Genomic DNA, 25,838 nt, shown 5'->3' with positions numbered 1-25,838 from the left:
AACACATTCTGCAAAAGCGAAACTAGAGTAATAAAATCTGCCGTGAACATTCCACTGTGTTTTATCTGTTGAAAATCTTAAAACGTAATAAAAATTTTTAATTTTAAAAATAAGCTTGTCATGTAATTAAATAAAACAACGCAAAAAACTACAACTCAAATAATTATTTTTTATAATATGTAGTCGTTCAGCCTAATATTCTGTGCATCAACAGCGTTATGAATGCTCAAATAAGTCTATATTAATATAATTAACAGTTCTTGTTTGTACTGATCAAGTTCTAGTTGAAACACTGCGGACACTGTGGAAACGCAGAATTGTCGCATAACCATGGTCGTTTCGCAGCTGTGCGCGTGGCGCTTTCGAGTAGCAGACATCTGTCAAAACTCGAGTTCTCGTGGCTTGTTAGTAGTGTTTGTATACAAGTGTAGTCCGCTGGATTAACTCAGCTATGGGGGACTCCAATGACTTGGAAGCCCTAGTTACAAAGCTCACGGCCGAAATTGAACGCTTGAAAAAAGGTGGAGCGGTTAATCCTCGAGCGAAAATTTCCCAGATGAGCTCCGAGGTCGTAGACTCAAACCCTTACAGGCAAGTTTCGGTTCTTCGAGTTGGAGATGTTATTCATTCGATTTATGTTACGTGAACTGCGTGTCGTGCGGCACTTTCGAAAACCGTGCTCATCACAGTCGGTCATTTGAGCCGCCCATTAGCTGCTGCACATACGGTAGTGGACAATTCACCGGTGTCGCTCGGCCACCTTTGATCGCGATCGCGCCGGACCCGGATCGAATTTTCTCGTCTTGATTAGCTCCTTTACCCAAGCTGCATAGTGGGGCCAATCACAGTTGTGAAAATTGATCCCTATCGGGCCTCATCGCTATGAGCATTGCACCGTTTAAAATCACTTGCATGCTGTTGAGGTAGTTTCTTGATGTCAATTCACCTACTTGCGCAGGATAGAAAAGGGGGCTGATCGCGATCGAACAATTCGATCTCGATTGGGGGTCTATCACGATCAAAGGGGCCCGTGTTATACTCGTACGACAGGCTAGTATATTCGACCTACTGTATATATACGTGCATATTACTCAATTGCATGCCGTATTTTTCTGAGACACCACACATTTTCCACTGGTGTAAATCAAAGTTACATGTCTTCAGTTGTACGCCCTAGTAAAAGTAGCATTACTGAGGAAACTTTTGGCGTAAAATAAACGAGGACGCAAAATGTACACACACACACACACACACACACACACACACACACACTTACACACACACACACACACACAAAAAAAAAACAGGATGGACGCCGTTTTGCTCTAAAAGTTTCATCAGTGATGAACCAGTACTAACTAGCTCAAACCTTATGCTCAGAATGAAGTGGCAAGTTTCATGTTTCGTTAAAAGATGTAAGACTAGACGAGTTGGTTAACATTCATAGTTTCAAGCTGCCCAAAAGCATAGCCCAAAAGACAGAGTCTCTAGACAAAAAAGACCACCGGGCAAGGTGCTAGACTAGCAAGCACCTTGTCCTAGTAAGTGCCTTGTCCTCTGGTATTTGTCTTGTGCTTCTGACTTTTGTGCTGCTTTAGACTATGCATGTTTTGTTTTTCTTGTTTTTGTTTGAACTGTTTTGTATTGATCTTTCCCAGCAGTGTGACCAAATTAAAATATGGCTGCAAATGTGCTGTAGATGTTCATATCGTATCCAGTTCCCTTAACTCAACTTGTGTTACATTTTCAGTCGTTTGATGGCCCTGAAGCGTATGGGAATCGTCGATAACTATGAGGTAAGTCACTCACGCCATAATTTTTGACATAAGTTTAGTGTTCCTGTTTCATCTCACTGTGTTTCAACTCGCTGTGCCTTTGTCCACAGGCCATTAGAACTTACACGGTAGCTGTTGTTGGTGTTGGTGGCGTCGGAAGCGTAACTGCCGAAATGCTTACAAGGTGTGGAATAGGCAAGGTGAGCTTTTCGTTTGTTGAAGTTACCACTGATTGATTGATTGATTGATTGATTGATTGATTGATTGATTGATTGATTGATTGATTGACTTAGCTTGACATCATAGAGCAACACAAAGCCATGAGAGATCCAATCTAGCGGAGGAAGGTTCCGGTTAACTTAGACTGTTTGGATTTCTTTAATCTGCACACAAATCAGTTTGTGCATTTGTCTCCATGCCCATCGCAGCCTCAAATAAAATCTTTTACCGTGTGCTCAGCAGCCAGTACCATAGCCACTGAGCCACCGTGGCAGGTATGCAGAAGTTATCTATTCACACACTGAAATGAGCATGTTGAGACCAAGACTGCTGTGACCAAGACAGCCTAAAATGGTACATTGATTTTTTTTTTGCATTCACCAAATGTGGGCTGCTATTATTTATGGTTTGTGATTTTAATGGTAGTTTTTGTGCTATTGTTGTGCTAAATAATTTTTGTTTAGTTGTTACCATAAACACTATTTTTCTGACAGTTTGTAGTATTGCTTTCCAAATAAATTTTATTTGTAATCATGTTTTATTTTATCGTGTCTCTGTTTTTATTTCTTGTCATTTAAACCAGGATACCTCCCTTACTTAGTGCTAACCATGGGGTCTGTAAGGTACATTTAAATAAAATAAATAAATAATACAATCAGTATTTTCAGTTATAATGTAACCTTACATGTAAGGTATCAGGTTGTGGATTGCCCACTGAGTAAGATGAGTGCTCTCAATTTTCATTTGCTAGGTTGAGGGTGACACTTCACCTGCCGGGGTAATCTAGTGGTTACAGTGTTTGACTGCTGGCCCGAAGGTCTCAGGTTTGAATCACGGCCTTGGAAGCTACATTTTGATAGAGACAAAGTGCTAGAGGCCTGTGTGCCTATATTTAGGTGCACATAAAATATACTCCAGGTGGTCAAAATTTCTGAAGCCCTCGGCTACAGATTCTCTCATAGTCATACCGTTGTTGTGGGATGTAATGACCCTCAATGGGTCATTACAGGAGTGAAATAAGTGAGAAAAAAAAGGAATGTAGAAGTGTGCTACATTCCGCACAAAATAACATGTTATACATATTGCACCTATTTAGGTCATGCATATTTTAGAAAAACACTTATTTTCATTATTTATTTTTAGTAAAACACCCCTTCATCAAAATCGGGGAAGGGGGGGGGGGGAATGGCAACGGGGGAGCTTGGGCACTCTCCTGGTTACGAGCTTGAAGACATGTGAGAGATTTAGGGGGCATTCTCAGCAAAAGTGATTGAAGATGGAGCGCATTTATATATTGCCTCATTGCCTCTCTGAGGTCAGTCAGTTTGTTGGACTCGCATTTCAATACGGCACTGAACACAAAAATTACATCTCTAGGCAGGTTTTGAGATGATTAACAAGTGAATAATGGTATCAGTTGTGAGCCATGTACAGTGATTTAGTTATATGTGCAAATTTTCCCATGCTTAATGGAAGCAAAGAGCTTACATCTGCAAGCTTTACAATGCTATGTCAAGTGGCAGATATGCAGGCCGGTATTCTATAAGAATCCACTCCATGGATTGTCGATTTCAGTGTGCACTGATTTGAGGTGCCTGAAAACCTCATATGTGCTACCCATCATAACCACTGCTGTTGAGTCCTGTGCAGTCAGCTAGCGTGTACTTAATTGAAAAGTCTCATTAGTGCACTCTTAAAAATTACCATCCTTTGTTTTATTGCATGTACTGCCAGATTTCTAACCAGATAATTAATAAATTGATTGCACCTGTTGGAATGAACTTGTGAGTGATTGAGAAATCTCTTCTATTGTAATGTGTGTCAATACATTATATAATTGACATAAACGTGTGCTTTTTCTTTTCAGTTACAAATTTTTTTTTCTTTTTCAGAGGCAACAAGTTTTATAGTTTGCTTCTTTTGCTGCGCTATACTGTTACACCACAATAAAACGAATAGACTAGACATGCATGCATGCAAGTATTGAAAAGGGGGACCATTATAAATATTCATGCCCACCATATTTGAAATAACATTCAATAAGGCTATGATGGGTGCTAGTTGAAAAGACTAGACACGCGTGTTTGTCTAGTTCTTCAGTCTTGTCCTGGTGTAACAGTAGAGCTCACCAAAAAAATTATGCCGTGCCAACAGGCCCCTTTAAACCCTGATGGACTTTCATAGTTCTCTCTCTGTGTGTGTGTGTGTGTGTGCTTGTGTGTGTGTATGTGTGTGTGTGTGTGCGTGCGCACGCGTACATATGCGTGCACATGTATGTGTTACATTTAACAGTTTTGTTGTTTAAGTGGCCTCATTTTTGCGAACCTCACGGTAATCTCATAAAGGTTCTATAGGCTCATCTATAGAGATATTATTGTATATAATACTTTATTCACATTTTAGCTTGAACTTTAGTGGAGTTGGATCGGTCCAGTGAAATTTCAGCATAAAAGGTGAAGACTTGGCAGAAGTCTGCCTGGTTGGGATAGGAATGACGCAAATAGCAACCAAAAATTGTATTCAGAAACCTGATGTTTCAAAGACAGACCGGCTTGTTCCTCAGGGGTGAGAAAGCATGTACCATTTGCAGTTGAAATGCGAACAAAAATAAAGAACTAAACATGTGTTACAGTGAAGTTCACAAGTGTGTGATGTGGTTTTCGCTTCAAAGCCTACTGTTAAATGCTGTGAGGTCATTCACCTATCATGCAGAGAACAAATCTGTTGTGTGTTGTGTGCACCAGTCAACAAAGAAGCAAAATGGTGAAGTCAGATCTGCTCAAGCATGTTTAAATTTATGGCTGACAGTTCATATTTGACCAATATATTATTTGGTTTGGTGCATAAAAGTTTGACAAGAGTTACATTTTTTCATTGCAGCTCATTTTATTCGACTATGATAAAGTTGAGCTTGCCAACATGAATAGGCTGTTTTTTCAGCCACACCAAGCAGGTATGAGCAAAGTGGAGGCAGCTGCCAAGACACTGCAGTACGTCCATTTTGGCTTTTCCTTCCTCCTTCCTTTATGCCTTGCGTAGAGTAGCAGGCTAGAGCGAACTAGCTCAGGCTGACCTCTTTACCTTCCAATAAATTCTCACTCACTCACTTGTATATCTGATGGATTATGCTACATAACTAAACATGTCGGGTTTGACTTCATCTCTGTCATTGCATCCTCTGTTTTAGGTTCATCAACCCTGATGTTGAGTTTGATACATACAACTACAATATCACAACTGTTGACAACTTCCAGCACTTTATGGACACCATCAAGTAAGACAATTTTACGAAAACGACAGTGTGAAGAAGTGCAGTAGATTACAATATTAAATTTTGAATTAAAAGCTCTTAGTAGCAAACATGTTAATTTTTCATGCCGACGTGTGTTGCAATGGGCACGTCATCACAACTTCCATTACATTGGAATGCTTCTAGTGTAGCAATGAGCTGCACCTGAGTCAGTCACCTCCATCTAATTTTTTAATATGCTGCACAAACTCTTACTGGCACTCGAGTATAGTACCAATGAGTAAAATTATTAGCAAGTTGACCATTTATTTTATTTGTTTATATTCTATTGCAGAACCACTAGCTTACAATACATAGTAAGTATGCAGTAGTTATATGAATGCATCGTTGCATTATATATGAAAACACAGCACAAATTTCTGTATTGCTACAGTACTGAAAAGCAGTGCATGAAGAAAACATGGAGATAAAAAAGAAAGGTTCTACAAGACATTATTGCCTAGTTCTTCTTATTTATGTTCTTTCTACACTGCTATTTTTAATCCTGTAGTATAGACCAACTTGCCTGACAAACAATATTATACAGGAAAGCAAATGGCCCATTATATTGGTAACTGTTTTATCAGTTTTTGAATTTTGTCATCAACAATGCTTTGAAATTTTGACATATTATGCTACATGTTATATGGATGTGCAAATCGCTTTTCACAGTTATTTTTGCCTTCTAATAAAACTTCTTCATTTTGATGCTTTCTTTGCATAGAGCCTTTTTTACACATAAACAAGATTAAATGATGTATTGATTTTGAATAATTCACTGTACCTATAACGATGTCAGTTTTTAAAATTTCTTTCTGTAAGTGTAATGGTCATGGATTTATTCCAGGTAACTTTATGATACAACTACTTTATTATGCTTCCTTTGCTTCGTGCATCACAAGTGAGTTCTGTTACATTGCCACTGAAGCTGCTCTGAGCATCAAATTTGAAATGCTACTGAAATGTGTGGCTCAACATATATAACATGCTCTTGGTTTTATGCATGTCCACCATTTAAAAAAGAAAAAAAGGAACTATGATAAGAATATGTGGCTACATGACTATGCCTTGGTTTGGTTATATTTTGTCAAAGGACTCTGTTTTTAGTTTCAGCAAATGATAAGCAATTGTTGAAGTGAACTGTCAGAAGAAAGTGGTAAACAGTAGGAGTTAAGATAAATAATAGTGGGACCCTGCGATTTCGCATTCACTGCTGTTTGTTGTAATGACAGCATATATCTGCACCCCTAGGACCGGCAGCCTAAAGGGTGGTCCAGTAGATCTTATTCTCAGCTGTGTCGACAACTTTGAAGCACGTATGGCAATTAACACGGTAAGCATATGAGGCATCTATATGAATATTATTAGGTTACAGTTATATATTATGTGGCAAATTTGACTTGTGTTGTGAGTGCTTTGAGCAAATAATCTCATTCGAACATATTTTCTATTACATAATGCCGTTAAATTATTTCATTTTGATGGATGTTAGAATGTTTTCTTTTCATAAAATTTCTGTGATTTTATTGCATTTACTTATTATGAAGCCTACTTATGACTATCATGTGACGATAAAGCAGATTACGGACTCTTTTTTTCACAGGCCTGCAATGAACTCAACCAAGTTTGGATAGAGTCTGGTGTCAGTGAAAATGCAGTCTCTGGCCACATACAGCTTGTAGTCCCTGGTGAAACAGCGTGTTTTGCCGTAAGTAGTGCAAGAGAAGTAGATGAGTTGCTTCCCTAAATGTGTGGTTTTAGGCTTATGCTCAGAAAAACTGCATTGTTTGGTAGAGAGTATAAGTTATTTTATTGCATGCAGTTCTATGTTATTCGTGAATAAAGAGTGGAACTGACTAAAGCTAAACAGCGCTCGGCCATGAAAAGCAAGCTCACAGGACAAGCGCTGTGCTGGTCCTGTATGTTTGCCCTTTGTGCTGTGCTTTTTTACTCTGTTAACAGTATGACTAACCAACTAGCCCAGTCAGACACAGTGTAACTGACAGATAGAGTAGGGCTATGCTGTATGTACGTAGTATTTCAAGGAGTACACGGCTGGCATTGCCTTGTGGATGCCACGTATCACTAAGTCATAACAATTTCTCATTTCATTGTTGACTTGCACTGTCCACTTCCAAGGCACCATTCCATGCCCCTTAGTGCATTTTATGTTTGTGAGCTAGTGCACAACATGCTGGTTGGGGCATTCTACATTTGTCAGCTAGTGCACTACATGCTAGTAGAAATATATATAAAACAAATACCTTAAAAAGCAGAATGAAATGTTAGAAGGCTAATATACATCTGCATGCAATATGTCAAATGAAGGGATAACAAGATGCATGCATAACTCTGTTATAATGTGCATTAGCTTCATTTTACATGCCTAGAACAGGTATTGCCCATTTTAATTGTGTCTTTACATTTCAGTGCGCACCTCCCTTAGTTGTTGCTTCCAACATAGACGAAAAGACATTGAAAAGGGAAGGAGTTTGTGCTGCGAGCTTGCCCACCACAATGGGCATTGTTGCAGGATTTCTTGTGCAAAATACTCTCAAGTAAGTCTATTTGTGCTAATAATCAAATTAAGCTTATACTATAAAGCTCCTGAATGGGTGTGTGATTTATTGATTCATTCAATAATTAGTTGGTTAATTGGTTCATTGTGCCATGGTCAAAAATTTATGATTTTAGGCATATGCCTATTTTGTTTATTGCACTCTTATTGTGCCACTTTGATATATGAGCATAATTTAATGGTTAATAAGTTCTTTTATACTGTTTTTATAAAGCCTATACATGCCTATTTTAACTGCTCTGCCTAAACGCTGACAAATACCTATTTTCAAAATTGTGCCTATACAAACACTATTTGGCCACAAGTTTTGCTCCTGGGTACAGTTTGGAACCAATACTCTTGCCACCGAGCCACACTGATTCTTGGAAACTCAATGGGGTTCAACCTAGGCAACCAACTTCCGGAAACAACTACTAGTAGCCGCAAAATGGGACAGGCCAGGGAGAATTCCCTGCCATGCTGAGTTTGCGCAAGCGGTTGACGAATGCAAAACCACAGTGAGCCGTCTTTGAAAGGATAGTGACAAGCAAACAAAAAATAAAAGTGTGATGCACGTGCGGCATTTGTTTTACAAGTAATTTACTTTTTGAGGTGACTACTGCCAAGGGAGAAACTGGCTCTATGCGAGATTTGGTCCAGCCAATAGGCAGAATTCTTTTTTGGTCTTTTAGAAGTCTATCTCCTCCTGCTCTGCTCCTTTTCAGTCATGCTGAAAATAAAGACACCCAGGAGTGTGTTGATTCAACAGTGGATGTTTGACTCATTGTACTACAGAATAAGCGAATAGACCACATTCAGCGAGCTGTGAGGTAGAAACCATAATTGCACGGCTATGTTCAACAAACAATTGTATCGGGCCAGTTGGTATGAATCCATCTTGGTAGGAAGCGGAGCCACTATTACACATAACACGCTACACAAGCGCTTAACTTGCACTAAACGTTTATTGCAAACGTCAGAGTTTATAATGGGGGGTTCCCCCTTTATAAACTCTGACGTTTGCAATAAACGTTTAGTTGAAGTTAAGCGCTTGTGTTGTGTGTTCTGTGTAATAGTGGCTGCGCTCCCTAACAAGATGGATAGGTTCAACAGTTGGTGCCTATGTGCCGTCTTAAACAATCACATTTCTGGTTTTTCTAACATTGATAGAGGTCACATGCATTTTCGTTTGAAGTTATTCACATTTATGCAAACGTTTCATGTCAAAGCGTAGCGCGAAGAAAATGGGATACTGCAAAGAACACACAGGACAGGTGCTAACTGGAAACTAAAGTTTAATGGAAAGAAAACTCACATCTTATATTCGGTAAAAACAACACACAACACTGATATGACGTCACATAAACATCCATGAAAACTCAGAAAAAGCAAGAAAAAAATATAATCAGACTGAATTGACTTGTGCAAAACCAGGAAACAGGGGTTATCTACAAAACTGCAAACCGAAGTCAACTGGCATGTTTTTCTGAAGGTAAGCAAGAAAAGCATGCGAGTCAACTTGCAGCAGCTAAATTGCATATAGAAGAGCAATAAGGTGGGCTAGTTGGTGTTGATTCATCTTCAGAAGTGCACTTCATTAACGTGGTCACGGGATGAAAAAATTGTTGTGCTTGTTGCATTGTGCACTGTATCTTTTTGTCCAGTGTTCGTATTTACAAAACACACTTCTGAAGGTGATGCTAAATTACACAAATATCTGGTATAGCTTCTATCTCCGTTGTAACTGCCAATTCTTCTAAATTTTCTGCAAAATTTATGAATTTAGTTTTGTTTGATTTTATTAATTCTGCACCAAATTTCATAAAACATTTTTTTTTGCAAGGATGTCTTGCCTATTCCCATAACTTTCATTAAAACTGTTCTGTTTATAAAAGTATGCAAGACTGGCACTAGCATCAAGGCAAGTTACGTGGACAAGTCATCCAGTCGTTGCTGACACAGTCATTGTTATCGCAATATGCTGTGCCAGGTTGCTGGTGCCTTTTCATAGCATCTAAACATTCCTGAAGAGGTATACATATGCTGAGCACAAGCCTTCACAAATGTTTGTGCATCTAGACTCTCTTACATTTGGTGTTGTGTGACCGTGAATTATTATTATCAGAGTACATAGACTGGCAGATGTGTTGCAGCTGTGTTCGCTGTTTCAAGAACTGTACTTCTATGTAGCAGGCATTCTTTAGTTCAGATGCTATAAATTATGTAGGTATAAATAGCTAGTATTCTAAGGTGCACTGCACATCTTTTCAGGTATCTTCTAAAGTTTGGCACTGTGTCCCACTACCTTGGCTACAATGCTCTACAGGACTTTTTTCCAACAATGCAGATGAAGCCAAACAGCCAGTGTGATGACAGCTTCTGCAGACAGCGTCAAAAAGAGTACCAGGTGATTCTGTATTTGCAAATTTCCATAACTTTAACACATATCAAAGTCCGCTAACTTGTAAGGTCATGTCATTATGCACATCCACACCTGACTTAAACCACCACACTGCCAATCAATAATTAAAAAAATGTTGCTCAACCCTTCCTTTGACTGCTACTAGTACCATGCACTTGTTTAACTAATATGAACCTGTGTTGGCTATACTACTACAAATTTTGAAGTTTAGCAGAAGAGCTGAACTGCAGTCATCATAAAAATGTTGATTTTCAGAGATGGACAGCATAACTGCAGCTGTGCATGCCTGGGAGCAGTAGCAGCCAACTGGTCAGGCATGCAAAAAAAAATTTTGTGCACTAACAAAACATCATGACAATCACTTCTGACCATAACATTAAAGAGCTGCATTTTCTAGCATGCTTCAAATGCCCAAAAGACATAGAATGTGGCAAAGCACAATGTTTTGTACTAAAATGTTTGGATGCTAAGTGTTTTTTCTCAAAAGTGCTACAGATTTAGATTCAGATGGTGGTGTGTTACTGAATGTTTTACAAACTTTTCATCTGAGAATATAGCAAAAAAAGTATGAGTTCTTCTAAATATTGTTCTTTGTTAGGATAATCCTTGTTCATCAGGAATTGGGGTCTTTTTGTCACTGTCCCTTGAAGACTCCTCCCAATGGACATCCAAATTTCATAAGATACAGTACATATGCCTACGGTTGGTGAGCTTTGGCAGAACCATCTTATGAATGTTTTACATTTACATATTATCTGAGGCACAGCCACAGATGGGGTCATATCAATTGCCAGAAGTGTGCACTTGGACACAGCTTCAAAAACTGCTGACAAAAGTACTTCAGGGGAACTCCGACTGCAGTAAATTCATAACACCATGTCTTTTCATATATATGTTGTTGTTACAAAAGCATTACAGAGCTCCTTAACGTACATTACTTTCCTCTACACCAGTTACACTTTATTCCCACTGCACTAACTATGGAAATGGTATACAGCACAGGTATTAACAGCGAAGTCTAATGAACACATTCTACGTAGTAAACTATGGCAACCATGGGAGAATTATTTCTAGACAGAGACAATCGGAGCATTTGCAAGGACACTCAGAGCATCTGCAAGGATGAAATCCAAGTTTTGCTCATTATATAACGGCTCATCCTGAATACACAGCATTGTTTACTTTTAACTAAAATAGCTTTGCAACACTTTTTTAGCATGGTCAAAGAAAGCTGCCAATTGGTAGTCGAGGCTCCTGAGAACATGCGAGCCAAACATTATGGCTCAGCATGTGGCCTGGAATTTTAAATTCACTCTTAAGGCCAGCTAGAAATCATTCCCTCTTTTCTCGACAAATGATTCTAAACCCCAAATTACCACGCCATAAACCCTAAGTTCATGGTCATTGGCTGATTTAAACAGCATAGTTACTATGGCCATTCTAAGATGCTGCCATATGTCCGTACACTCGCGATCACACTGAGAGATGATGCGCACTCTCCAATGGACACAGTTTCTGGTCCTCTTGTCACCTCCCCTGCATAGCTATCAGCGCATGCATTCTCTAGCACAAAAGGAGAAAGAAAGTGCTTGAAGTGTGTGACAAATCCCTGTAACTCCGCTCGTATCTCTTTTAATGAAGTCATTAGATGATTATGCTTGGAAAAATGTTGCATGACCCCTTCAAACATTCTTTTTTGTGAGTGATCTACCACTGGTACTGAAGCTTGTGATTCTGCACCATTAGCTACATGAAAAATTCGGACATGTATGGTAGTCTCTTCGCCACTTTGATATTTCCACCGCAGTATATTGGCTGACAAGGAAATTTGCAATATGCCTCATTCTCAAGAAACAAAAGAAAAACTGTGCTTGAACACTCATTGTTTTTAAATGCTACAAGGAGAGTGTTAAATATCAGAGAGGCTTACAAGCAGCTTCACTTCCATTATGGATCAACGCACAAGAAAATCAGGATAAACAGATAAAATAGCAAACACTGCAGGTGTTGAACTCGCAACTGATGGGCTACAGAACTCGCAACTGACATTCATGTATATTAGTGCACACAAAACGCGAGTTAAGGTGATGGTCTCGCTCCAGCGGCACCCACTCCACATATTAGTCATTGTTTGCCAATGCACTAGGCTTACTGCTCTCACTGTATTGATGTCAATTGTATTGCATTAAAAAGCTTACGTTCTCCACTTTCTAATAACAGCTAGTAGTGTAGCCTAGTCTGAAGCAGTATTGCATAGCAATCAAAACAGTGCAAGCAAAAACCGGTGATTTTGCTGTACGAGTCTCTATTGCACCTGAAGTGTGGCAAAACTGTTCAACATAATCAAATCAAATTTGCCGAGCCTCTTTATGAAGCATTATTTAAGGTTTCTATTAACATATATAGCCACTAAAGCATTTAAAAAGTGATGTAGGCTCCTATAAAAATGGGCCAAACAACGCAAGTTTATGCGTGAATAACTTTTTTCTTTTTCATGTATAACTCCAATATTGAATGGGTTTCTAGGCTACAATGTACTTAATGTTTATGCGAAGTTGTTTTACGTTTTGATGAATAGTTCATGAATTATCACTTTTTGAATTTGACAATTTATGGCTACACTTGTTCAGCAATTATTGATGAGGGGAAAAACTATTCAAGCGGAAATGAAGTACGTACAGCGCGAACACAAGATGGGGATACTAAAGAAGAGACACAGACAAGCGCTGTGTTCTTTAGTATCCCCGTCTTGAGTTTGCGCTGTACGTACTTCATTATGCAAAACTAACTTGCCTAAAGTCTCACTCTATCAAGCTGAAACTCTGAAATTTTCAATATTCAAACGGCAAATCTTTTTCAGGGTTTCTATGAATAGAAAATTGTTGTAAGTTAATTTGAAAATTTGTAGGACAGCACTGAATTTAGCTCATTTTTCTGCTTGCCAGGTTTGTGCGAATTTATTATTGTTTTTTCTTTACAGCTAATTCACAAAAATTATTACACATTAGCAGGACCATGTCATGTCTTGTAACTACCAGCACTCACTAACTCTACAAAGCACTGCTTGAAACAAAAGATTTTCAAGAAATATTAAATCTTACGACCATTTTTTTTGGTGGTGGTGCCATCTCTGAAAAGAACAAAGAAATTGTCTCGCGTCAGTTCTGATTTTTGTCAAAAGTGACGCTGCTAAGCATGACTATGCCACTGAAATACTTGTAAGTTATTTCTCGAGACTCGAATGCACAATGTAACCTCAAGGGGCTGCCAGAAAAAAAAATAGAGAAAGAAGGGAAGAAAGCATGTCACACTCCTCACCAGGAGGTTTTTTAAGCATGCAAAGAACTTGACCTTGCCTTCTCCTATTTCTGAGATTCGTAGGAATTACCTGGAAGTTTGCTCTCTCTTTTCAGGGAGGTGACGAGTGTTTGGCAGTGTGTGTTCGACTACTAGCCTGGGTATGCAAAGGGGTGGTATGCAAAGGGGTGCAAAAACAAAAACAAAACCGTGACATACGTCACGGTTTTGTTTTTGTTTTTGGGGGGTGGGGGTTACTACTATAAACGTTGCACAGGATGGCAACAAGCGCAAAATGACAGAGGTACCTGGCATCGTTTGCAAATCATCCCGAAAAATACCAAGAGCCCACGACATTTTTTTACCGGTGCGTGGAAGATAACTTCGAAGGCCACGGACCCCCAGTTTCGATTTCGGTGATCTCCATGGAAGTGCTGTTCAGACTTGAAAAAGGCCCATTGACAAGTTTGTGGATAATTTGTGAGCAAGTTTGTAGAAAGCAAACTTACTTTCATGTGCGCTGTAACTATTTTGTAAGTCTTAAGTTAGTGAGCCATATCTCCCTTACTTCATCGAAAAGTGTGGATGGCTGTGTGAGCTTTAGCGTTCCCAGCCGCGCACAGCAAAACAAACGTCACGTGTCCTGACACTTTCTGAAGTTTGGAAACATGATTTCAGTACGTCGTCTTCTCAATAAAAGATGTCTTTGTTAGTGTAAGAATTGCACTCTTATAATGATTACACATGCATTGTGAATGATCATTGTGTCCTCGAAAATCATTGATGTGAGGCCATTTGCTTGTAGTAGGCGCCGACTGATCTACCAGAGAGGTAGCAGGAGCAAAGCTTGTAGTGCGCGAAATAGACAAGGCATGCACCATTTACCTCTAGCAAAGTTGGACTTCAGCAAATAATCTGTTTGCTCAGGTAGATCATGCTATACCTTATTTTCTAGGCACCTGGCCTTCACTGGCTAAAGCGATATGTAGCTCATTTACTCCCTCAGTATCACTAGCGTCAGCTGCCATAGGCACTTAGAAAATGAGACGTTCGCAGAAAACATAGAGGTGCTCAAGCTTGTCGCTCTGATGAACCTTTTCATTAAGTGCTCACTGGGTGCAGCCATGAATGTGTGAGCCGCCTATTCCCCCGAGCCCCCTCAATGACAAATGTGATACCCGGACTCGCTTCGCAGCTTCCACTCGCTAAGCCAAGGGTTTCAATCAGCTAGTGTGCCATTGAGACCTGAATATGGTAAAAGCACAAAGGAAGTGGGGGGCAATTTTAAATGAAAAAAAAAAAAAAGAAATTGGAATTTTGAAAGAAGTGGTAAAAAGGCTGTGCGTGAGTTTTCTCGATGCTCCTCCCATATGTTGGTGCAATGAGTACTCACATCGGTGAGCACTCGTAAAGCAACCGTTTCATGTGATCGCTTCATATACCACACCACTGTGCTGCGGTTTTGAAACTCGAATAAAAAGATCTGCAGTACCATGTGCGTAAACTGAACAGGTGTGCTGTCGCATTTCTAAAAGCCCAGCAAGTGCGCAGGTGGTGTGCGATCCCAATAAAACTCCCAAGGTCTCTTATGCATTTGTCTAAATTAAGTACTTGCTTTTTGGATTAGAAATCTCAGTGAATACAATATCATTAAATTCGTTGTTCAAGGTTGAAAGGGCGCAGTTTGCATCTGTCTTACAAGTTAGCTGGGGGGCAAGGGCCACTCGTTTTATTGCTGAAAGAATTGACTCTCATACGTTTCACTAAAGCTGGGCAGCACATTCATGTATATGTGTGTGAGTGTGCTCTCTAAGTATGAATGTCTTGTTGCTTCACCTTATCTTCTTTTCCACCTGCTCACCATGCTTTCGCCCCAACATGACCGATGTCACCCTAATCGCCATTCATATTCTTAAAGGTGTCAAATAGCTATGTAACAAAGAAAAAAAAAGTGTCAACTGATACATCTGTCTAGGGATGCATGAGGCTTGTAATGTTTTAGCTGGTAAAAAGGCAAATTCCTTTCGCCATTCATACACATAAAATCACCATTTTTTGGCTCACTGCAAGGCACATAAAAAGGGGCTTTGTTTAATGATAGTCAGGAAGTAGTGGAAAAGAGTTTTCCGGGCAGCTTGTGAAGCGACATAAGTATCAAGTGGACCATGTGCGACACCCGCACAATATGTATAGCCGAACCAAGGCTAGTGAATGCGAAGAAATCTCTAATTACACACATCGAGGCTGTTCCACGTGACCCAACACTGCCGCTATTTAGAGCCACTGACCAACTTCCTTGAGAAGTTGCTTCACAAACGAATGGTCTTCTACTTTTTTTTTCTTTTTAGCGAGAGAAAGAGTCGGTTCAAAAACTAAACTATTCTCTCCAGCAATCCTTGCAGTAGCGTCGCTAAGCAAAAGTCAACGTTTCCAAAATTAGAGAGATGCTCCTCTTCTCTGGGCAGTCCCACTGAAGTACGGCTCTCTGGGACGTGCTTTCTTTTTTTTTAGGCAGGAGGAAGGGGGGGGGGGGGGGGGGAGCATCACGCACATTTGAAACGTTTCAAAGGAGATTATGGAAGCAGCAATGTTCCTGAATAGAGTGGGTTAGTTACAGCAAGGACAGGCTTTTTGCCGTCGCATGCTACGATGGCTGAGAGCACATTGTCATCCTTTTTTTCCATATGTGACTTATTGGCGTCTTCTGGTGGCTCTAGGAGAAACTACTCGCGAGATGGTGACAGTATAACTGCCACCGTAAGACATTGGCTTCTGTTAATGTCCAGAAAAAAAGTGTTCTTCAGAAAAAGAAAGAGAAAAGCTTGTTAACATTTATAGGACTCTCCTTCCTTGTCAAATTAACTTATAGTAAAGGATTTGGTATTGTAGACAATTTACTCATGTGTGACTAGCTATAAGAGGGCTCTCTTGTAGACATAACTTGTTCTCACACCAAAATGTTTTGCTTAGAAATGTTGTATGGTCACAGTTGGTAAGATGGACAAGACATTGACACTTTTAATAATTATGGTAGTTTGCTTTTAATTGACTAATACTTGCTGTTGGGCTGGTTGGCGCATCTTTGCTATCACTAGTAGACTAAACTCTAAAAAAACAAACACAAAAGAACACATAAATGGGACAAGTGTTCTCAGAGAGCACCTGTCTTGTCTATGTGCTTTTTGTTTTTTTTTGATTGTTTTTATTTTGTTTTTGTGAGCACATGTGTGCAAAGTCTACTATTTGTACTGAAATTTTTTTTAATCAATTAAGACTGTTTTGTGACAGAACACCCACTTCAGGCATCTGTCATGGTTGAAGCAGCTCAATTTACTTTGATAGACCGAGATATACTTATAAAAATATTCACTTGAAAGGAGTAATTTCACAATATTTAGATTTTTAATAGTCCACCGGTGGTTTTTCTGCTAATGGTCACAGAAAGAACTAGTTGTGCTTAAGGGTCAACAACTTTACATGTATAGTACTAGCTTCTAGCTGCTTTCTGAATGCCTTGCCCTGACACTTATTTTGTGCTTATTAGTTAAAATTGCAATTGACAATGAACTCATGTGCGATCTTTTTGTGTCATGGAATTCAGGTTCGGGAAGCAGCTAAGCCACCTCCGGAACCCGTGGAAAAACAGGAGGAAGAAGTGATCCATGAAGACAATGAGTGGGGTAAGCAAGTCTGTTTTAGCTTTCTTTATTAGGGCAAAATTCTTGAAGACATTAAGTTTTGCAACTTTAATCAAACGTGAACAAAATTGTTTATGCAGTATAAGTATTGTTTCGGAAAAACAGCATGAATGTGGAGGTCTTTGAGTGTCACCTTCATATTGTGCCTCTTTGTAAGTGTTCATGTATGTTAAATAAATATACAAAAATGACATAAAAGGAATACCAGTGATGAAATTACATAATTGCATAAAGTTTTCAGCACCTGTGCAACAAGAGTACAAAATCAATAGCAATGTTACCACTCAGGACATGCTGATAAAAGCCTATGCCTTGAACAGAATCAAAGACCGAATTATGTAAAGACAACATAGTACACTGCACTAACAACCACTGTTTATTCTTATTGAACTGCAATATATAGGAAGCAGTATCTTCTTGGAGTACAAAAACAAACCATAGCCAAGCAGTTTCTGATAACGTTTAAGTGATGTCTGATGTGTGATGCCAACAGATTACTAACTTGTGTTCTGTCAAAGCAGCACAAGCTTTCCTCATATTCACGCCCTTTGTTCCTGCAGAGCCTTGGTCAGAGCCGACTGCATGTGAATATGTTTGCTTTTTGTCTTGAATGTAAACATTCGACAGATGTTCGTCTGGTTGGGTATGTAAACTGGGAAACGATTTAAACTCCAACCAAAAAGTATGTGAAGACTTGTAAACCCGAAGTTTCTGAATCGACTTGGTTCCTTCCTCAGGGGGGACTGGGGCTACGTTGCAGCGGCGTTTTTTTTCTATGCTCCATGGCAAAACGGAAGAGAGAGAGATGGGGGTCATTAACTGACCCGCGAGTGCCTTGAAGTTTAAATGGTTTCCCAGTTCGCTTTTGGTGTTTTGCCATAGCTGGATGCCTGTTATAAAGAACTGGGGAGAGGCGAAGCATGCAGTGATGCCCAGTTTCAGTTCCACACGGCATGCAGGGAAGAGTGTTTCAGCTTCACTTACGTCATTGGCTAATTACTCGGCTTATTGTTGCCTTCTTTATTTTTAGTGGACCAGTGGCGAGCGGTGAGATTTACCGAATAATGGTGGCACATACCCGCTTTTATGATGAATAATGGTGGCGCATACCCGCTTTTATGATGAATAATGGTGGCGCATACCCGCTTTTATGATGAGCCGTGACGCCATCACACTCCGTGATGACACTAGACGTCGACAAGCCGAGAGCCCAACGTGCTTCGCCACGGCATGATCACATCATAATTGCACCACAAATTTTCTTGACTTTATGTTGTTATAATGCCATGATGTGATGATGTCATTAGGTGAAGCTAACCTTATTTAATTTTTATTTTACATAAATACTGCAAGCCACAGGGCCCATGCAGGAGTGGGAATACAAAAGCATCAAAACGTTGCACAAAAAAAAAGGAAGATAACAAGCAATAATACTAACAGAATCTGAAAGAAATGACAGTAATACAAAAAGTGAAAAGGCAATACAAGTAAATGCGTGTGAATACAGTAACAGTCAAAGAAATTATCAAGCGATTGAAATAGAGCCAATTCTTATTTACACTGGGAAAAGAGACTGTTTACAAAGTAACCTAGGAGGAGGCACTCGACTGTGCTAAGGACAATAGTTGGTCAGGAGACAGATCATTCCAATCAGCAATCGTTTGTGGAAAGAATGAGAATTTAAATAGATTTGTCGTGGCAAAATAAGGAGTTAAAGAAAAAACATGAGTGCAATAAATGTGCTGTGATGTAAGTGGAGAAAAGTATGGTTCTGTGTCGAGCCCAATCTTTCGATTAAGCAAAGAGTATAAAAACTTCAAGCATTGGTCCTTTCACCTGGACTGCAATGAAAAAAACCTGTTTAGATTCTATGAATGACATAACAGAAAACTGGGGGCTATATAAAGAAAAAAATAAACCGTACAGTCTTTTGCTGGATTTTTTCAAGCTTGTTAATAGTGGCGTTGGTATGCGGGTCCCGCATTATAGAAGCGTATTCAAGCTTAGGCCGGATCAGGTTTTCATAAGCCAGTCGTTTAACACGTGGCAGTGAACTTTCAAGCTTGTGTCATATAAAGCAAAGTTTGCTTAAATTATTTGTTAGAGTGACACCTAGGTACATATTTTTGCAGACCTCAGTTAAACGTTTAGAACCAATGCAATAGGAAAATTTTAGGGAGTGAAGTCTTTTTGTGATGTGAAGAAGTAGTCTTATCAGTGTTAAGCTCCATGCCCCATTTATCACACCACGTAAGAATTTTACTGAAGGCTACATTGAGCACGAGTCGGTCATCTGTGAAATGAACATTGTTGTATAATATGCAATTATCTACAAATAAGCCTATCTTTATTGGTTCATTAATAACTGATACTAAGTAATTTATGTAAAGGAGGAACAAAAGTGGCCCCAGGATACTGGCCTGGGGCACCCTTGAAGGTACCAGAAGAGTGCGTGATGTTTTCTCATGTATTTCGACATATTGTATGCGGTTGCCTAAATAGGTGGAAACCTTGAAAACAAAAAAAAATTGGAAAGGTCAATCATGTACAGCTTTTAATTAATCTATCATGACAAACCTGGTCAAAGGCTTTGCTGTAGTCTAAAAAGATTATGTCGACCTGACCACCCCTGTCAAGAACAGATGCTAAAAAATGAACAACAGAAGCCAGTTGAGTAATGGTGGAAAATCCTTTTTTAAAACTATGTTGGTGTGATGAAAGTATGTTATTGTCGTCTATAAATTTAGTTATGCAGGTAGCCACAATATGCTCAACGAGTATACAATACAAACAAATTATAGATATTGAGTGGTAATTTAAAAGTGACAACGAATCTCCCTTTCTCAGTATGGGAACCGTGCATGCTGTTCTCCAGTCATAATGGATGTAAGGCGGGCAGGCGGGCAGGCGGGCGGGCAGGCAGGCAGGCAGGCAGGCAGGCAGGCAGGCAGGCAGGCAGGCAGGCGGGCAGGCAGGTGGGCAGGCCGGCCAGCGGGCCCTAGTGCCTTTGCTTTTTTTATTTGTATATGTGCTTTTTCTATATTTGCTGTGAAGGCCATCATTACATAGTTTACAATCATCTTATTTTTTGTGCATGTTGTGAGGCCTCTGGGTTTTTTGTAATGTATTAATTACTTTGGTTTTAGATTTTATTTGCTCATTCTGTGACAAGATTAGTGGGTGCTGTATAAATTTTTTATATTTCTCACTAGTTGATCAAAGCATTTTCTTAGCATACTGTGAAGAAGTCTAAAATTTTTCTGTCTCTTTAGCATCACTCACCAAAAATAAAAATAAAGCAGCACATTGTGGACCCCCAGTTAATGAAAATATATTAAGCGGGGAAGTGCTGTTTCATTGTTGTGACTGCCTCTAATATCATTGGCTTTGTACTTGTATTCTGTTCCCTTATTCATTGCCCAGTAAATGGAACATATGGTAATTGGCTAGTGCCTTCAGGTTTTGTTTTATAAAACTCTAAAGTAGTTGCTAAAGGAACATTTAATACTTACAGTCTGCATTTACTGTAGAAAACAGGTTTATGGCCAGCACAATTTACCGTAATACTGTTAAGTTTACCAATGTTTAAATTGTGCATTATGGCATGCCTCTTCCTTTTCATTATAGTGAAACATATTAAGAAGGCCCTTTCAGTGTTTGCAGTCTGTGAAAATTACACAAGCCAGTCTCCAGAGTGCATATAACAGAAATCAAGGTGCATAGAAATTTTTTTTGAGAGCCCAGCTACGACACATACCTTCATGCTTTCAAAACTTCTTATATTGTGCGAGTTCACAATCTGATCGCTCTACCAGAACTCACATGTGTACTGAGAATTGTGAGGAGTGTCAGAGGTTTATGCATGGCTCTTGCTCAGGCAGTTCTTGACTAGTGATTCTTTGGACAAGTCTGAGTGGAGGATAACCTCAGCAATGATGTATGAGCTTCCCTCTTGACAGTGCTCGAAAGCATCTCTGCAGCTTTGTGTGCTCAAGTTTGTATTAAATGTGCGGGTTTTGGGCACACAGTATTTTCATAAAGCAAACAGGAACATAGATGTTGTTGGGGTTGCCATTTTTATTAATTATTTCATTGTAGTGAAAGCACATGTCCTTTATGCTCACATGCTGTCATTTTGACCGATATCCTCGCTGTTTTAATATAAGCACTCCTTGTCCAGCCAACTGAAATCAAAATGTGGGCGATATTGCACAATAAAAGTTCTTTTTTGCACAGGTATCTGCTTAGTGTCAGAGACCCCAGCAGATGAAGGAAGCCCTGCCGAGTGTACAGTGCCTGGTCTTGCACCTGGAATTCAGCTAGCCTACACTGTTCCTGAACCACAAAAGGTACAAAACTCTCTGTATCTAGGGGAAATGCTTTTTAATGTTTTTAAGCTGGGGTGCACAGGGGAGCAAGATGTTGGCGGCGAGGCATGATGTCTCTGTGTGCATGTCTGACTAAGGATAAGCGTAGTCTACTTCCAAGTTACTTCCAAGATTAATGTATAAGTTATTATAACCTAATTACTTTTATAACTGGGCAACATTCATAGTACATACTTGTGTTAGTTGATTACTGGTAACACTATAATATCTTTAACTGTAACTATGTAGCTCCTCTACATTATGTGAGATTATAGAGAGTGATTTGTGTGTGCACCTCAAAGAGTGCCTTCATTTTTGCAGCTTGCTTTCTCATAAAAAAAGGGGGGGAATAGGGGGGATATTGTGTGTATTTGGCACTATCGGCAGTGTCCAATGTGCAGCCTAACCTCAGAAGTGGTGTGCTTCATTCTTTACCCAGCAATTTGTAAGAAGTCTTGTTTGTTGGCATCAATTCCCAATGCTAGTAAAAAGAACCACTGCACTGCATTAGCAGCATTTGCTGCAGTGGCTCCATCAGTATGTATATGCTAATGTTTGACATTTCTAAATGAGAATTTTCAAAATGCCACGCTTGACAACAACTCTTCTTGACAGCACTGAGGAAGCTACAGAACAAAGCACATGCCTGTTACCACACCAAAAATAGTTCTTAAGTTCACTGATAATTTACTCATTTGCCTTGCTGGAATAAATGCCTCTTTATTTATTGTGAGACCCAAACAGTTGCGGGAGGTCGTAGGTGAAATACACTTATTACATGGCATCTGTGGCATAGTAGGTCAGTGTGCGACAGTAAACACACCGTTTAGTTGTGGAAGAAAAATATGCTTGTAATATGACACTATAAATTTACACTGAACCATCTTAATATTTTTTCTATTTACATTTTCATGTCATTAATCTTCTAAATGCATTATTAATGGGAGGGGGCAAAACTGAAACGATTTTTGTCTGGATTATGATTTATATCGTCTTTATGGTGTAGGTTTGTTTGAAGCTGCCAGATGCATTTTCTGTCCTGATTTTACTGTGTAGTGTTTGTGTCTTTGAAATGTGTGAAGTGTATTTTAGTACTCCATCCTGTATCGGCCTTTTGGCTGACAGTATAAATAAATAAATAAATGTCGGGATAAGTAGTTGCCGAGTGTAGAAAGTAAGTGGCGCTATGATGACATCCAACTTAGAGTCACTGTATATGCTACCTTTAGGTAGCAGAGTAACGCATTTGTTTTCCAACGCCGCTAGAAACCATGCAGTGCAGAGAAACTGGTGCACAGGCCGCACCACCGAAAGCAGTTGTCATCTACCTGGAATCTATCAAGTGACCATCGTACGCTCTGTATCTCATTTGCTACATACTGGTGCTTTTATTTGCTTTAGATTTATGTACTTAACCTTCGACAGCAAAGCATTTGTGTGTATTTGGCACCATTTTTTGAAAAACATTTTGAAATAATCAATGCTATAAGCTTAGTGAGACGCTTCTTGAATCTCGGAGGACCTATACTTTTGGTTTGTGAGTTGCTGCTTATCTTCTATTTCTGGCCCCACTTGACCATGCGGCAGCAGCGGTGCGTGTTATTTGGCACTACGCTACGCCTTTGCGCTTTGCGTTACTGCACAGACAGGGAAATGCTTTTGTACTCCCGTGGCACAGTCCCGAAAGCAGGTGTTTCTTCTTTCTTCGCTGGTCGTTGGCACACTAGGCACGTCGACAGGCGATCGGCAAGAGGCTTAAGCAAGTCGCCTGTAAAAACAGAGTGCAGCTTTGCCGCGTAACTATGGTTGCTAACCAGGCAAGATGGCGGACCAATTGCACTACTCTGCTCTTGTAGGGAGCATATACAGTGAATGTAATCGAACTGGCCAGTGCTACTAGAAAGGGACGTTGCACTGCATTGGCAGCATATACTGCAGTGGCTCTACTAATCTGTATAGGCTAATGCTTAACATTTGCAAGCCAGAATTCACTAATAGAATGCGAGAAAGTAGGTGGAGCTATGATGACATCCAAATAGATTGAAAAAAAGGTTGTTTCAGCAATGATATTAGTGTTTATTTAATTGCAAGGTGCAATAAGTATTATTGCTCTTAGTGTCATAAATGATGAGCTATTGCTCATTTAGCATGTAAATTCTAAAATATGTAGAATTGAACGATGATCAAGAAGCTCACATAGGCATATTTCACTCTCACTTTAGTTGTTGCAACTTTACTGTTGGATGTGGCTGTACAAATGTTCAATAACAGACAGAATGCAAATGGGTCAGGTTACATTCACATTGTGAAGAACACAAACTAAGTGGTCTATAAACAGTAAAACCTCGGTGATACGATCAGCCTAGCACGAATTTTAGTGTGATATGAAATTTATGTGGTCATAGCCAAACTCCATTATCCTGCAATGCTCTAGAGCACAGTTTATTTTATTAAAGGTGGATGAGGACAGAAAGATGAAGCAGAAGGGCTTGGTGGAAGAGCTGGGCCTCACAATGTCAACATGCATGGTTGTTGAGGTCGTGCACTATGCATGGCACACTACTACGAACTCTCCGAACTAGTTAATGCTGGGCTGTAAATATGCATCCCCCAAAACGGCTCCAACCCTACTATAAAAAACAGTAAAAGTAAATGGCTACAACAAAGGACATCAGTTCTAAAATTTTTTAGCACTATTTAAGTCACTTTTGCTGCAGTACCTTTTGGTGTTATGCAGTAAAGCATACCAAGATTAGAATAGTCTACTAGCTGTCATGTGTCACAGCACACTTGGTTTCTTAATTACCCGTGCGTACTAGCCATATATTTACCAGCGCTACTGCAATCGCTAATGTTTAAAAACTTAACTTGCAATCATTCCTGTCTGCCTGTGATGTTTCTGTGGCTACAAGAAACAATAAATGAAAAAGTATGCCAGCTTTCTTTTTTGCATGCCTACTAACTCACTGTTTTATGTACAAATATTTTTCGTGACCTCTCAAGATTCGTATCACCGAAGTTTTGTTGTAGTAAAATATTTGTTGCCCAGGATAGGAAAGCGCACTCAAAGGCTACAGAGAAGTATGTCTGACAATACAAGAAAACAAAAAACATGCACTTTCTAACAGACAGGTTTAGTAAAGTTAACAGATAGAAAGATCTTTCTTCACAGTACTGTACAAATTGACTTAGATGCTAATGTGAAATCAGAATAGAAAGGCTTCCTGGCTTATTCATTATGACTTTTACTGGTAGTTCATTACACTCTTACATATCTGTATCAATAGCATATATTCCAGTCACCATCTTCATGTAGTAAGTCATGATTCAGCATCACTGCTCAGACAAATAAGTTGTACGGCAAGACTGGTTTAGCATTGAAGCTTTTTCATAGTTCAATACTTCGACATTTTGTATTGGTTTACTGTCTCACCTCTTCATTGTGCTTTTTTATTTTTTTGCCAAATTAATTTTTTTTGCATATTGAGCACGTCAATGGGTTTTCTTTTTCATCATCAGGGTGAAGACACAGGAGTTGCAGCTGAAAGTGAACAGACATTGGAAGAACTTATGGCACAAATGAAATCGTTGTAAGAGAACCTATGCTCCAAATAAAAGCCCTTCCATTAGCTGCACATGAATATTAAGGTATCTGCAAAACTTTCATTCTGTACAGACTCATCAAAGGGCGACAGTTTTTTTTTTGCAATCGTCATGAAATGTGACTGTGATCGCATGCCATGACAAAAGCAAATGCTATGCTTTTTGTAATTAATATATACATTTATTTATGCACACAATACAATTGATTACTCATTATCACTGCCACTGCTGTTTGAGCACAGTTCACCAGCACAGTCGTGTATCATGCCATCCTGCCTGCTACCAACATTAGAGATCCTTATTTTAAAATTTGCAACAATCACTTAAATCTTATTCATGGGAATATACATTATGACTTGGAATACGTCAGTTGCAATTTGTTTCTCAATTACTGTTCTTGGTAAGATTCGGGATGGGGCCCTTGCACGAATCTACAGAGTATTACAAAATTCAGTGCAGAACTGATCTATTCTACATATTCACTCTGCATATAAAGGTAAGCATGATTAAATATTAGTTCAGACTTGTGATATGAGCTTAACCGGGTACTTGGAATGTTCCTGCATTATGGTTATTGTAAGTTTTAAATACTTTATTGCCTTTTTATGACA

At 39.3% G+C, this 25,838-nt stretch overlaps 1 protein-coding gene across 1 annotated transcript; it reads left to right on the top strand.

Annotated features, from left to right (window-relative positions):
• Positions 1 to 339: 339 nt before the first annotated feature.
• On the top strand, positions 340 to 25,265 carry Uba5 (Ubiquitin-like activating enzyme 5). Its single transcript, XM_037427204.2, has 12 exons — positions 340 to 591; positions 1,751 to 1,796; positions 1,886 to 1,975; positions 4,875 to 4,984; positions 5,182 to 5,268; positions 6,535 to 6,616; positions 6,887 to 6,991; positions 7,714 to 7,841; positions 10,112 to 10,247; positions 17,161 to 17,239; positions 21,494 to 21,606; positions 25,144 to 25,265. Exons 1-12 carry the CDS (start codon positions 452 to 454, stop codon positions 25,216 to 25,218), a joined length of 1,191 nt encoding a protein of 396 aa, XP_037283101.1. The 5' UTR covers positions 340 to 451; the 3' UTR covers positions 25,219 to 25,265.
• The last annotated feature ends 573 nt before the right edge of the window (positions 25,266 to 25,838 follow it).

Source organism: Rhipicephalus microplus, chromosome X, assembly GCF_043290135.1.
Source record: "Rhipicephalus microplus isolate Deutch F79 chromosome X, USDA_Rmic, whole genome shotgun sequence".
Taxonomy (NCBI): Eukaryota; Metazoa; Arthropoda; class Arachnida; order Ixodida; family Ixodidae; genus Rhipicephalus; species Rhipicephalus microplus.
This window is presented reverse-complemented; position numbering and strand designations above follow the sequence as displayed.

Excerpts from the sequence above, each read along its gene's own strand:
- Uba5 (XM_037427204.2), top strand. The coding sequence starts at position 452 with ATGGGGGACTCCAATGACTTGGAAGCCCTAGTTACAAAGCTCACGGCC. Across the intron at positions 10,248-17,160 it reads AGCGTCAAAAAGAGTACCAG|GTTCGGGAAGCAGCTAAGCC; the intron begins GTGATTCTGTAT and ends CATGGAATTCAG. Across the intron at positions 21,607-25,143 it reads CTGTTCCTGAACCACAAAAG|GGTGAAGACACAGGAGTTGC; the intron begins GTACAAAACTCT and ends TTTCATCATCAG.